The sequence below is a fragment of the Phalacrocorax aristotelis genome, chromosome 1 (assembly GCF_949628215.1).
Source record: "Phalacrocorax aristotelis chromosome 1, bGulAri2.1, whole genome shotgun sequence".
Lineage (NCBI taxonomy): Eukaryota > Metazoa > Chordata > Aves > Suliformes > Phalacrocoracidae > Phalacrocorax > Phalacrocorax aristotelis.
The window spans coordinates 217,692,485-217,707,722 of NC_134276.1; the positions used below are offsets into that span (position 1 = coordinate 217,692,485).

The following is a 15,238-nucleotide window of genomic DNA, read 5'->3' on the forward strand; positions in this document are numbered from 1 at the left end:
GTGCAATAAACCGGATTTGCACGGTTCATAAAGAGCCGGGCTGGTTTTCATTACTCTAGGGAGAATGTTGATAGTGCAATGAGTGTGTTGTATGTAGCCTTGATTGGGCTCTGGCTGCCACAGCTTCTCTGGAGCCAGGTTAGACCAAAGCTGAGTCTGAGTTTTGGGAGGATTTCTGTGATGAAAAGCTCTGTTAGAGTTGGTGTAGTCACCAAGCTCTACACAGGTGCAATCATTCGGGATTGCTGCTACTGGTAGGATAGCATATTCCTGCAGCATCCCCCAGAGCCTGTCAGGGCTCTGCAAATGGAGATGTCTGGTCTTTCACCTGAATATCCCTCAACTTCAATTTAGACCCTTACACCTAGTTCTCCACCTTTGTGGACACTCCTCAGATATTTTCAGCTTATTTTCACTCATTCTGTTTAAATACAGTTTGGTCAAGTTCTGCAAACAGAATCCCAGAATGGGACCTCTGGAGCTCACCCCGTCCCACCCCCTGCTGGAGCAGGCACCCCCAGAGCAGGGGCACAGGACCGCGTCCAGGCGGGGGGTGAATGTCTCCAGGGAAGGGACCCCACAGCCTCTCTGGGCAGCCTGTGCCCCTGCTCTGGCATCCGCACAGCAAAGGTTTTTTTCTTCTCATATTGAGGTGTATCAGGAATAGTGTGGCCAGCAGGAGCAGGGAGGTGATAGTGCCCCTGTACTCAGCACTGGTGAGGCCACACCTTGAATGCTGGGCTCAGGTTTGGGCCCCTCAGGACAAGAAGGACATCGAGGTGCTGGAGTGTGTCCAGAGAAGGGCAATGAAGTTGGTGAAGGGTCTAGAGAACAAGTCTTATGAGGAGCGGCTGAGGGAACTGGGGTGGTTTAGTCTGGCCAAGAGGAGGCTGAGGGGAGACCTTATCGTTCTCTACAGCTGCCTGAAAGGAGGCTGTAGCGAGGCGGGGGTCGGTCTCTTCTCCCTAGTAACAAGCGATAGGACAAGAGGAAACGGCCTCAAGCTGCGCCAGGGGAAGTTTAGGTTGGATATTAGGAAAAACTTCTTCACCGAAAGGGTAGTCAGGCATTGGAACAGGCTGCCCAGGGAGATGGTGGAGTCTCCATCCCTGGGGGTATTTAAAAGTAGGGCAGATGTGGTGCTTGAGGATATGGTTTAGTGGTGGAGTTGGCAGTGATCAGTTAGCGGTTGGACTCAATGATCTTAAGGGTCTTTTCCAACCTTAACGATTCTATGATTCTATAACTTCCTGTGTTCCAACTTGAGCCCATTGCCCCTTGTTCTGTCATTGGGCACTATTGAAAAGAGCCTAGTCCCATCATCCTGACACCCACCCTTTAGATATTTATAGGTATTTATGAAATCCCCCCACAGTCTTCTCCAGGCTGAACAAACCTGGGTCTCCCAGCCTTTCCTCACAAGGGAGATGCTCCAGTCCCCTGATCACCTTGGTAGCTCTGCGCTGGACTTGCTCAAGCAGTTCCACATCCTTCTTAAACAGGGGGGCCCAAAACTGGACACAGTACTCCAAACATGGTCTCACTAGGGCAGAGTAGAGGGGGAGGATACCCTCCCTCGACCTGCTGGCCACACTCCTTTTCATGCACCCCAGGGCACCGTTGGCTTTCTTGGCCACAAGGGCACATTGTTGGCTCATAGTCAGCTTGTTGTCCACCATGGTCAGCTTGTTGTCCACCAAACACTGAGCTTGCCATTTTTCTGCGCAGAGTATGGTAAGCATCTAAAATTGTCCTGTGTTACAGCGCAACGTGGGACAGTGAAGAGGCTGTAGATAATGTGTGATTAGCTTTGCCAGGTATTAGTGAGAGAAGGAAGCATTTTCCCACATAATTCCAGTTCTCCAGGCTGCTTCTTATTTAACATATTTGGTCTCTTTCCCAGATTGCCAGTAGCTCTATGAAAAAGACAGGTCCAGAGCTGTTTTCTCTATTTCAGGTTCAGCGTCACAAGCGCCATCTCAAGACCAGAGTGCCCAGTATGGCCATGCTGGGCTATGATGCTATAACTCTAACTGCAGAGCTTACACTTTTTTATAGTTCTTTGGCATCACCACCCACAGCCAGCTCACACTCATAATTGCACCAGTGAAAATCCCTAATATCAAAGGCAGTTGGGCAGTCAGCAGTTAATTTCAAGATTTGTTTCCTTGGACCATAATAAATTATTTTAGGTTTGTGCTGCCTATTTTTGAAGTTCTGTTTTGGATACTCACCTGGACCAGCAGTGCTCTGGGGCAGCCTTGAGCCTCAGTTTCCCTTAGGAGCAGGGAGGGTTACAGCAGAAAAGGGGTCTGTGCTACAGGCTCTGGAGACCTCAATTCTCTCATCAGTGGGGAGACGGGTTGCATGGTGTGAAGATCTAGATACCCAAGATCGGGGCTGAGACCCTTGTTTTGGCATATGATTATACAACAAAATGAGGGCTGAATGTGCAGCATCACCAGCGACAGGTGACATCTCTTGGGGACAGCAGCTTTACTTGCGGTTCCTCTTCTGCAGCAACCAGTCACCAAAAGCTGCCTGGATTTTGGGCTTGCCCCACAGCAGCCAGCCTCTTCACTGCTTCTCATAAGTAGCGATTAATTGTTTCTATTCTGCCAGTACCCAGAGTATTTAGAAATAAAAGACAGCAGTGCTGGACGAGTGCCATTCTCTCATCTCTCTGAAACAGCAGTAACAGCAACAACTACAGAGAGACAATGGCACGTAAGAGCCCACTTAGGCTATTATGTATAGCTTTTCAGTGCCCGTTGCGATGTTCCTTGCAGCTCAGCACCAAACTACAGTACATTTTACAGCAAAAACGGTTAATGGGGAGAAAAAGATGAGACTGTAAAAAAGGAAGAAATGAGCTGGGAGCTTGTTGGCAGGAAAACTTTCCTCTCCCGTCCCCAGATTTTGCATGAAGCTTATTTTCAAACACAGTGGTGAAGATCTTGGGTTTTTTAATCACTTCTTAGGACAGGGTGTCGCCTGACTTGAGTATCTAACTTCCATGCTGAGGCTTGTCCTGTACCAGCACTGCGCTGCTGCTGGAGTACATGATAATCCCTGTCCTTGACTGTGGGATGAACTGGCAGAGGCGGCTGTGGCCAGCACTGCTCCGGCGAGCTTGGGAGCCCAGCCCCAGGGTGACACCTCCTTAGACCAGCTGCCGTCTTCCTAACGCAGACTGTAGCATACAGTGCTTCCAAATAACGTGCTGCTGCAATGCCTTTCATGCAGGGCTGTGAGAGACTTCTTCAGGTCCAATCTGCTTTTCTTAGGGAAATAAATTCCCCGAGCAGTCACTGAAGACTGATACACCGAGTTGGATAGTCTCTCAATTTTCTCTTTCTCTCTATTCTCAATTCTCTCAATATTCATTACTCAAGGCAATTTCGCCTCAACTGCGTAACAGGCAAGGCGATTTTCTCCTGGCTGGGCTAGCCGTCTGAACACTATTACACTTGGCTATTATTAGCAAGAGCGAGCAGGGCTGAGTTTACAACTGTGCAGGAGCGATAAGCTCAAGACAACTGCACTTCCTCTCCAAGGAACTGTCTAGCTCTGCTCCACTCTTCTGTGTCTCAGACAACCACTGTGCTGAAGTCAGGAGGTATTTTTGTTGCCTGAACAGGGATGCCCAAAAGGTGCCGGGTGGTTTCCTTTTAACAGAAGATTAGACAGAGAGAATATCTCACACAATTTTACCCTCATCATCCACAGTCACAGAAGTTTTCAAGTGTTTTTATACTTGTTTTTATGGCCTCTAGCCCAGACGCCTTAGGGTCCCCCAGCCATGGCCGTATCGATTTCCCTGGACTCATCACTTTGTGAAGAGCTTACATTTCTGTATCCATACTAAACTTGCAATTGTTTTTTTCAGTAAAATCTTGTCTATCACAGAGAGTGGGATGGATCTTACTAGATGTGGGATCCTGTACCTGAACAAGACACTCTGAGCTGCTTTAAGCCTCTGCATACATTTAATCAGAGAATTGCATCGTTTACCGTATGAACTAAAGAATCTAGATGACTAGTCCAGGCATTGATGCAGATGTTTAGATTTAGGGGAGATTAATCGCATGAGCCTCAGTTCTATGACTTGTGTAGCAACATGTGAGAAGAAAAGCTGCACATTAATTGTCACCTTGTGCTGATGAAGCAGTTGCGTTGCAAAGCATGGAGGAAAGCAACAAGAATAACAGGTTTAAAAAATGTGACATAGGAATGAAAGGCTGAAAGTAGTGCACTGTCTTACCCTAAAGAGCTGAATGGAAAGAGTTTTAAGAGAAAGGAGATGTAACAATCCTCACTTAATGAAAGAACATTGTAGACAGTGATGAACGGTGGGTTATGACTACTGGTAAGGTCAGGACTAGCACAGCTCTGCCACATGTAGGCATGGGAACGTCCTGGAGCTGCCTGAGAGCCGAACGACCCTGGGACACTGCAAGAGGCACTGAGAAGCTCACCAAAGACACCCCCAGGAGGTCGCCTGTCTGAAATCTCACAAACTGTTAAAACTACTTTTATCTCCTCTTCCAAGTAAGCTTGCAGTGCCAGTTTGTGAAGACCTTTTAAGGTCTGCCAAAGCATTGCGACAGACCCTAACTGTGGTTCTAGGCAAGAAAAGCAAAGTATCAACTGCCAGTGAAAGGGCTTGAAATGTTTCCTATTCTGCTATCTGCTTTCTGGTGATGGCAACAGAAATTATGCAAGCCACATGCATAAGACAATGGAAAAGGATGAGGAATCAATAAAAGCGTGTACACTTCTAAGAAAACAGACCTACTCCTTGGATGGTTCCCTGAGGGCAAGCTATAATTATCAGGTACTCCCAAAACATTATATCTATTTTCAGAAGCTGCCAGTCTTCCTGGATAAAGTATCTCAGGAGCCAAAACAACAGGTGACAGAAGAGGGACTCTTGCTTTCAGGGATGCCATTTCAGGCCATATCATTTGAGATGACTCTGACACCATGGCAAGCTCAACGGTTAGTACTGGAATAAGACAAAGCGCCTCATGCTTAGAAAGCTCTGATACACTGCGCAGGAGATGCCTGTGTCACCAGGTCTGGGCGCTTCAGCTTTACATAATAAATAAAACATTACTTACCTTGAAGAACTGAAGTACAAGGTGAGATTACAAAACTGACATCACTAGAGGAGGCAATACTATCAATAGTATTAGAAAAAGCAGTGATTTCATAAGGGTTGGCATTTTCTTCCCTTCATTTCTTCAAGCATTGGGTTGTTGCCAATCAGCAGATTGCAAGTCACGTCAGAAGCTTTAAACCAACTATAACTCTCCTTAAGAAGCTCTTTTACAAAGCAACTGATGTTTCAGTTTCCATAGAAAGGTCAAATTAAGAAAACTAGGAACATGACATCATTCATCTACATCACTCAGGATCCAGCCTGCACTTCTGCTGTCTTAGGGGCTTGACAAAATCTGTTTACAACCCAATCAAACTCTACAGACAAGAAACAGATATCCTCAGCAGGCCCCTCCCTTTCCCTGGTGAAAAAAAAAATCCATCTTATACACGAAAGCTCCTCCACAACCAACTCTAGCGAAGGATACATTAAATCCAGGATGGGAAGCTCCCAGAATCATCAAAAGCAAAGGTCACAGAACAGAAATTCTCTCCATACATAAACATATTATGGTTTCAAAAAGGTCGATCAATCTACATATCACTTGTTTGAACAATGCCATGAAAAGAAACCCACGGAAGCTATCACAGACATTTTGTGTAAACAGGAAGGGATCCAGATCATTCCTGCTATGCAATGAGCAACCCAAGTAGCTGTAACTGTGTGTTCAACAGGCAGAGTGCTATGTCATAGAATCATGGAATCATAGAATCATTAAGGTTGGAAAAGTACCTCTAGGATCACCAAGTCCAACCACCAACCCAACACCCCCAGGCCTCCTAACCGTGTTCCCAAGTGCCACATCCGCACGGTGTTTGAACCCCCCCAGGGTTGGTGACTCCCCCACCTCTCTGGGCAGCCTGTGCCAGGGCCTGACCCCTCTGGCAGGGAAGACATTTTCCCTCATCTCCAACCTAAACCTCCCCTGACGCAGCTTGAGGCCGTTTCCTCTCGTCCCGTCACTGGTGACTTGGGAGCAGAGACCAACCCCCCCTCACTCCAGCCCCTAAACCCCCTCAGCTCCCTCAACCGCTCCTCTTAAGACCTGCACTCATGTAGTATGGTAGTACATCCATCAGATCGGATGAGGATTTGGGGGTGGATTTATTCTACAAATGTCTTTTTCAGACAAAGAGAGGTCAAAAAAAGTCATAGTAAAATATTTTTTCCATGAATTAAACACTTTAAGAAAGGAGTAGTTCACCATAAACGTGAAAAAGAAACATCAGACTTTTTGGTCCAGAAGCGGTCATGCCTCGCATGCCTGTTTCCCATCTCCTTTTATCTATAAGGAGATCCCAGCATGACCAGCACAGGCAGAGCTGCTATGCTATAGACATGCAAAGCAAGGTGAGTTGACCCATGTTTAAAGTCTCTTTCCAGTGTATTGACCATCACAGAATCACAGGTTGGAAGGAACCCCAGGGAACATCTAGTCCAACCGCATATCGCCACTGATTAAACTCAGGAAAAACCCAGCTGCAATAATTATTGTAACTAATAGCTTAACCAATACAACCATAATTGAAACATCTGTTTTGTAACTTCTGGTTTAACCTCTCTACGTGTGGAAAACTCTTCTCCCAGACCGGCTATCTTTGTATCTTCCCAGAACGAGCACTTCCTATGTGGAAAAAGTGCCTCCAAGAGATGTGTGACCTATTTGAATCACCCTGAGAGAGAAAAAGATTTTCTGAAGTTAAATATAATTTTCAACTTGCACTAAACAACATTAAGTATTTTTGCTTTCTTCATATAATCCGTGTACTCCAGTCTACCTGCTAACATTAAAGAAGGGCTTCCTTTTAGATTGTAAGAGCACTTGGCCTATCACTCACAATTCCAGCTATTAAAAATATTCTAACATTCAGCAGTAATTGCAGGTGAACTTCTAAAGCATTTGGTGCAAGAATTTCCACCAAACTACTCCCTTCATGGCATACAATCACAGCCATTCCAAGGAAGCTGTTGTAACCATGTGTTGCATTAAATATTTTCCTCATTTTTCCTAGATTTTTCTCTCTTTTAGTGCCAGTTACAGCTAGAAGACAAGTGGGAGAAATGCGGATACTAAGGCAGTCTTTTGCGTAAAAAAAAGATTTCACACTTGGTTTACTTTAGCTTAGTTGTGAATGTATCAGACCTTAACACTAAATAAAGGAAATCCCTTTGGTTGTTCTCCTGAATAACCTTGAAGCAACACTGCAGACTTAAAGGACTATATTTTATTTTAAAAGAACTAAATATTTCTTACCTTTAACAAAATTCTGTGCAGCTTAAACGAAAAAAAAGTGAAGGAAGAAGGTATTTTGTCCCCAGGATTCTCTTACGACTAACCTATGGTCTGAGGCTGTTGGAGAGCAAAGGCCCTAGAAGCTTCCTCTAAGGGGACATCAAAAGCATCTGCAAGAAGCAGGACTCCTGAATTCACTGAATATCTCCAGAAAATTACCAGTAACTGGATAATTATGTAGTGGATAACGCACTAAGATGCAAGAAAAATAATCCCAGTATTTGAAATGGAAGACATCAATACTTGCAGGTGTTACGGTACCGAGGCAGCACATCTGAGACAGCAACCATTTCTGTAAGTTCTAATCTTTTGTTCCTCCTGGTCTTTTGTACAACAATTACTAGCAAAAGAGAGAAGAAAAATTACTTGTGCCTTTTTTATCACATACAGAAAGCTTGAAAGAGAAAGGCTTACAAAAAAGACGGTAACATTGGGACTCTCTTTGTTCCTGGAAGACATCTGAAATGGCAGCAGGGAACCAAGACAGTGAAAAATGAGCAAAGGAGACAGGAGTTAAGCTGCTGAAAACTTTATTTACTTCTGCTGACACTATTTAGTGCCAATGTCGAATACGCCTTTTGGATGAAAGTTTTTCTTTAAAAATTCACCCTAGTGACCTCTTCATTATGGAGATACCATTTGTGAGCAAAAGACTCCTCAGCTGTCCTCCCCTGAAGATGGGAAATAACAGCCAGGACATTTCTTAAAATGAGAAATGAGACAAAAGGATACGTGCCACTTCTCAAGCCTTTCTTATGTATCCTGAGGATCCACAATGCTTTTTTCATAATGTGGAAATAACGTGCTAGGAGGTACCAGGCAATACAGAAACGCCAATTGAAGGAAAGAGTAAAGAGGGAAGCTGCTCACATACACCTTGAAATATTCTAGTACCAAGTATGGTGAATATCTTTTTTTAAACTTTTTATATATATATAGCCATCACTCACATCACATAACAGTCCCGTGACTCTCCCCTCCCCACCGACAAACACACATATCAACATCCAGTGTATTTTTAACAGAGGGGCTTTGGTGTACAACTTCCTGTAGGAAACGTTAACCTTGCGTACCCAAAGCAGCACATTCTGCGTGAGAGCTCAGCAACAGCAAGAAGACGAAGGAAGCCCTAATACTAGAAAAATGTAACTCCCTGCAAGAGATGACACATGTAACACTGCAAAGTTCCCTTGCACTGAGCCCAAAAAGCAAAGGGCCTCTCCAGCTTTCGGTTTCCCCTTAAAAAGTTCTTTGCAGATTTGAGGATTTATTAATCATAAATTTGGCTTACAAGTTCTGCACCTCAGCAGGAAGAAAAGCCTGTCACAGACTCAAGCTATTACAGGTTGTGATAAAACAGAAATATCCGCAAGTGTCATCCCGCAGCAGCGCAGACTCCCTGTCAAGTCACGTCCACCTGAGCCAAAGACTTTCCCTCAGAAGTCAGCAGCACAGCCTGCGGCATTCTGAAGCAACACGTTCAAATAGAAAATCCGAGCCATTTGAAGTCCAAACTTTTCTGTAGAGGTGTCTGTTGGTCTTTATTAACCACAGGGGAGCCTGAATTACAGGCAAAATTGAGATGGATCAAGGTGTGAGAGAGGGAAAAAGGGGGAAAAGTGTGTTTCATTTTTCAGTTTGGGATGGTTGGAAGGGTTTTCTCATCTGTTGTCAAAGAAATGAATGGCAACTTTTCAGATACACTAGAAAGCAGAGTCTTTGTCCTTTGCACTTCGCTGGTCACCATCTGCTGTGCTCAACTGCATCATGCAGAAATCAGACTTTTTTTTTTTTTAAAAAGAAAACATAGAATGATATTTCACTATTTGTTCCAGTAATTTTTGCATACTAAAACTTTGCTTTGTAGTCTTTAAATCATTGTAGCTTTCATCTATCCCAGATGTAAAAATAGCTTCCTTTTTAACCGTCGCATCAGATCAGACCACTTGCCTGTCTTGTGTGGCACGCTGTCTCCCGTGCTGGTCAGATAACAGCTGCTTCCGAGGAAACAGCGCACAATGCTGCGATACGTAGCTGGAGAATAAGTTGCCCAGAAGGAAGTTCCTTCCCCGAACATCTGCTCTGCATGCAATTGGTGTTAAACTGGGCTCTTCATCTTGGCAAGAGACTGCACTGCTCCTCAGCTTCTGCAAACTGACAGTGATGGTGGGGGCTGCCCCATGATGTTGAGAAGTTCCTACCTCAGTGCTTGGAAACATCTGCCCCTTAAAGCTCAGTGTAGTCAATATATCATACAAAAAGGAATATTTTAAAAAATATATTTCTTTAAACGTTTAGCTCCAGATGCTAAATACAGAGGTTGTAAGAGAACTCTTGCTTTAGGACGCTGATACTGGAGGAAATAGTTGCAAATATATGCCGTGAACAGACTTCCTGGTGGGTGATGGGGAAGCGACAACATGAGTAAAAGCTGAGGAAGACATGTTGATGCACACGTTGAACAAACTGGTACTGCAAACCACATCTCTGATTCAGCAGAACATGCCAGCTGTGGACTAATTAGCAAGGAAGCAGGATACCCACCACGATTTTCTTGACATGCAGATGAAACAAATTCAGTGGAATAGTGCAGTAGCCAGCCTACGTAACAGCAGCTGGCCTACAAGCAATGCCACAAAAATATGATTTTACCTGGTCAAGACCTCTTTGTAGAGGGAACATTCTAAGCTGGAGAAATAGCAAAAGGCTTTACAGGCCTTTATGGGCTTGGGCTGATAACATTATAATAGACCATTCTGTTATCCATCACATAAAGTTACCTGGAAGTCAGAAAGGTGCTGCACCTCCTGATTGACTTACAATCAAAAACAGCCTTGAGAGCCAGCGTGCTGCTCTGCCAGATTGGCACTGCAGATTTTCAGCCTTGAGAAACCAAGTGAAATTCTGATGTGATACTTCCTGTGCATGTCAGTGCCGCTTGGTGTAGAGCAAGCAGTCTTGCATGCTCAGAGTCCCTCAGGTATCCTAGAGAAACTCCCCTTACAGTAGCTCTAGCCCATTGCAGATTCTTTTCCCAACTCCTTCTCCAAGATTCCAGCCCTTTTGTGTTCCTGCCCATCTCTCTGCAGCCTGCACCAGTTCAGGACACACCCTCACCCCTCCCAGTCACCCTACTGCATCCCTCCAGTCAGTTTAAGAATCTGGGAGAGATGTACAGCTTTGCCTGACATGCTGCTTCAGTTTTCCAAGGGCTGTGTTACACACACGTAGAGAAAATAGAATGAAACAACTCTGACCTGTAACACAAAGCTTGTGGTCTCTAGCCAGGATGTTTGGACTAAAACATTACTGTAAGGGGGGTTCATCATCACCTCTGAGTGTGTAACACAGCATCATTTGCAACATCTAAGATAGATCTCCAGGTTTTCAATCGAAGGAATGAAATTTCCTCCTTTCCAGATTTTCTTTCAAACGAGAGCTGGTGGTACATTCGCTGGAGTTTCCAGTACTGCTTGTCTGACCAGATGTAGCCATTTCCTTCAGAACGAGATAAATCACCCAGATACGACGATGGCATGTCATGGCTCTGTTGACCCAGAGAGGGAGCGCTGGGTGACTCTCACACAGATAAACCGATGTTATAGAAATCATACTTAACACCATCAGTCTTACCATGGTATCTGCTTTCTAAGCTCAAGTTTCCACCAGCACTGGCTAAAGGCACACCAACGCTGTTGGTGTCTGATCCGTAAAAGAACGGCAACAGCATGGGTAAAGCGAACCCCACTACAACCCCTGAAGGACTGCTGAGATGTGATGCTTTATTACAGAGAGAACCGGAGGGCGATGGGCCACAGCTGAAATTACAATGGCACAGTGTCACTTACCATTTGTCACTCTAGGCTTGACCTATAATAAAAGTGTCTTTGTACAGACAGAAGAGTGATTATGGCAAAATATTTGAGCTAACCACTGGAGGAGTCAGTACAAGTCTAATCTGCAAAAAAGTCCCTTCTTCACTGGGGAGCTTGGTTTTCACCGAGTCCTTTGCTTTCCAGCCACCCGCTTACTTTCGTTTCTTTCCCTTCTTTTTGGGGGAGCCAGGCCAGGGAAAGCCCCGGAACTCCAGGAAGGCGGGGGCATTGTGGCAGATGTAGTAAGCGTTGAGCATGGCAGCTGGGCTGAGGATATCTGCTTCCTTCACAATCTTCTTTGCTTTCTTTTTGGAGCTTTTGCCTTTGCCACGCTTGGGTTTGCTACTTTTAACCGCCTGCAGAGAGAAAATGACCATAGAAACACTCAGTTACTCCTGCGTCTTTATGATCTCACTTCTGGGTAGAGGAACAGCTGTTTTACTGCATCTTAGTCCTGACTCGCAGTATTAGCTCAGAGCCCCTCACCACAGACTCCTGTTCTTTGTGGTGGTTTTTGTACGGACTTACAAGCATTAATACACTTTCACCAAATCCGTATTTGGTCTATATGCTGTAAGAACCTTTAAAGTCATCAGACAGGGCTAATTAGTGTTCCCCTGTGCTTGCCTCTGGCTAAAAAAGGTTTGTGCACAATGGAAATTCTAAACTCTTTTCAGCTGATTTTTTAAATTAATGCATTAGGATATAATCCTAAAGTAAACTAAGCCTACACGGTGTGTTCATCCACTACTGTGCGTCTGCCTGCGACTCTGGATCGTAAACCAGACAAGCAGGTCTCCCTTCTACAGCTGTGGCCTTTTCAAGGCTCTGTGATACAGCTGCTCTTATACCCTTAGCGGTAACACAAATCTAAGCAGCAGCTCCGCCATTCTGTATGTAGGAAGGAGGTGTTGCCAAGACTCATCCAAACCCTAGAGCAGGCCAAATAAATACTCCTGTTAACTCCAACTGGTTAGCACTGGTGCCTGAACACCCAGCCTCTTGCCTCTGAGAAGGATTTGCCAGAGTCTGATTCACTCCCTGGATCGTTTTCTCACCCATCCTGGCCACTCCTCACAACAAGCCCGGAGCATGTCTGCATGGAAGACGCTGCCTCCAGGTATTGAGCAACAGAAATGGGGTCAGGGACCCGGAGGGATCTCTCATTGCTGCTGTGTAGACAGGAAAATGGTGATGGCAACATGGAGCCAGAAGGCAGGCAGTGCCCCAGGAATGCCAAGGATGGAGCGACAGCTAGTCCCAGAGAAAAGGCTGAACAGGGGTATTTACACATCATGAGTGACTGAAAGTATTTGACCTCTGGTCCAATGCCAAGAGCACTTTCAGCACACACCGAGTCACTTCAAGCATCTGCCCATCTATTTCTGTGATTTGCCTCGTTTTGCACACCAATTAAATGGATCCAAGCACTTCATTAGAAAGAATTAGCACAGGTACAGCCAGAAAGGCCACATGTAACTCTCTGCTGGGCATAAACCAGGGGAAGGCAGTATATGTAGCATATTTTTCGTGGTATCAATTCTAGAGAGTCCCTTTACAGCTTAGTACTGTTAAGTGCAAAAGAGACAAATATTTGTGCTCTGAGGTATGAGAACACAGTCAGGAGTACAATCTTCAGAATCAGCCAAGACCACAATGTGAAGGAATATGTATGGGCAAAAGGGGGGGAAAAAAAGGTCAAGAGTTCTATATAAAACACACAGAACCACTATCCACAGAAGGAAAAAAGACAGACAGAAAACACAGACCACAGGCTGCAGCTGACAGCAGATTGCTTCCCAAACCTTCAGTCACGCAGACTGCAAACTACTTGAACTCAGGCATATGTTAGAGAAGGCGACAAGCCTTTTTTGCAGACCATAATTGGATAGAATTTGTTGAATCCTTCACGTGCTGGAATGTGCACACTTCAGAGAGCAGGTGCTCATGTCACGTTTTTTTCAGCCAGTCACCTGAATCACACTCCCAGCAGGGTTGCTGGTGAATTTTGTGAGCACAGTTAGATTCCTCGTCAGAATTTGGCCTGTAGCTGATCTTTCAAAATAAAAAAGGCGCTTACAGGTAAGGGCAAACTGTTGTCTATGTCTGCAGTGAGACCGGGGAACGCCTTTTGCCTCGAGCAGCCTCACTGCTCGTGCTGTCCTGCTGCAGCGGATACCTCTGATCTCCAGGCTTTAAATATTCTCAGTCATTGTCAGCAACTGTCTTGCCTTCCGTTTCCTGTCTCTCATGAAAGGTGGCATTGGTAAGCTGCAGTCTGCAGTCAGCTCACACATTTGAGACTAGAGCAGGGGTTCCCAAAGTGTGGGAAGCTAACAAGCTACAGCACAGCATCGCAAACGCTGTCAGAAGTAACACCTTGTGCACGTACATACACATACGGCAGCGCCAGAGTCAATGCTTGGCACACCAGCTGACGACCCTGGGATTTCTTACAGATTTATCAGGCAACCAAAGGACATGTGATGTTGAACAGAGCACAGTTCTTTTTCGGCATGTAGGGGCAGGACTCGCACAGATCAGACTAGCTACCCTGATCTCATGTGAGTTTTGTGATTGAGTTTTTAAACTGCAGCCCAGCGTGACATCCGAACGCTCTTCAAAAGTACTGGGAAATCCATGTTTGTGCAGCATTTTCATTCACCCACAAGCAATAAGGTTTGAGGCTTTATAGAATGTGTGCAAAATTTTACAGCCTGTAGCCAAGAACAAGAAGAAAAGCTAAAGATCAGAATCAGGTGCATACTTGCACACAAAGTTAATTTGGGCAGGTCAGTTCATGCCCTGCAGCCTTGGGAAGGAACTTTTTGGATTTTAACTCAATTTCCTTAAAAAGTGGTATTAAAACTCTTCAGAAGAATCAAACGTGTATTACCATGGCTATGTCCTTAGTTACTGAGTGGCGGGACTCCACATCGAGCCTTGAAGATGGACCCTGCAACACACAATCACACAGCAGGTTACATGTTGTGCAAAGCACTGATATCGTTCCACCCTAAAGTTTAAAGGGAAAAAAGAAGAAAAAAATAGTTAAAGTTAAGCCCTTACAAAAACAGGTCAAGGTGTGTCATAGCTGAAAGCATTTGTTTGCAGAGAACCACCTGTGAAGTCATCTAATAACTGCCACGTTCCAGGACTCGGAGCTTTTCAGCAAAGCCCTTAAGATTTTCCTCTAACAACGCAAGACTAGACAGGGAAAGAAAACCCTGAACCTCAACTTGGTGTCAGGGACCTGCAGAAGGCACTCACCGAGCCCTGAGCTCCCTGCACTGCCGACAGACTGCTACAGGCCCACCTCACCCACCGAGCCCTGTCCCGGCTCCCAGGACACCCGCTCGGCACCGACAGGACCTTACCTCCCTGTCTGCACAGCACGGCTGAAAAAACGAAGCTGTGGAGAGCTTCGCCCACACCCCCCCGCATGAAAAGACAACGAGTTTTCCACAGCCTTTCCCGCCACCGGATCCCACAGAGAGACAGCGTTCTACAAATAAAAACACACACTTAAAGGCTGCCCACCGGGGTCTCCGCTCTACCTGCGGTGGGCCCCGAGCACTGGACGGGGACGGGTCTAGGTAGCGCTGCTACCGGTCCCAACTCTCCCTCACAGCCGCCACCGGGCGCGGCCTCCCCTGGTTTAGCTCCCGCCCCGCGTTGCCATGGCACCCAGCCCACGCGTGCGCAGTGGAAGGCGGGAAAGCACGGAGGGGCGGGGGCGGCGTCAACGGCCGCCTCAGGAAAAGGGCGGGAAAGGCTTTTCTGGGGCTGAGGGGAGTCTGCGGCCGTCCTCCTCCCCCATCGGAGGGGAACAAAGCGCAAAGGGGAATATTCCACCTGTTGCCAAAAGCACAAACAAAAAGAGAGGGGAAAGTACCCAAACAACTT

The 15,238-nt window shown here is 45.8% G+C and overlaps 1 protein-coding gene across 5 annotated transcripts; it reads right to left on the bottom strand.

The window, feature by feature from the left end:
- Positions 1 to 11,219: 11,219 nt before the first annotated feature.
- Positions 11,220 to 15,022, bottom strand: SMKR1 (small lysine rich protein 1). Of its 5 annotated transcripts, XM_075081748.1 has the most exons (4): positions 14,962 to 15,022; positions 14,710 to 14,837; positions 14,229 to 14,288; positions 11,220 to 11,688 (listed from the first exon to the last, which is right to left on the bottom strand). In XM_075081748.1, the coding sequence occupies exons 3-4, from the start codon at positions 14,229 to 14,231 to the stop codon at positions 11,485 to 11,487; spliced, it is 207 nt and encodes a 68-aa protein (XP_074937849.1). In that variant the 5' UTR covers positions 14,232 to 14,288; positions 14,710 to 14,837; positions 14,962 to 15,022; the 3' UTR covers positions 11,220 to 11,484. The 5 variants fall into 5 exon arrangements, with proteins under 5 accessions (XP_074937849.1, XP_074937850.1, XP_074937852.1 ...); XM_075081749.1 differs by lacking the exon at positions 14,710 to 14,837 and having other exon boundaries at positions 14,890 to 14,979; XM_075081751.1 differs by lacking the exon at positions 14,710 to 14,837 and having other exon boundaries at positions 14,873 to 14,971.
- Positions 15,023 to 15,238: the final 216 nt, after the last annotated feature.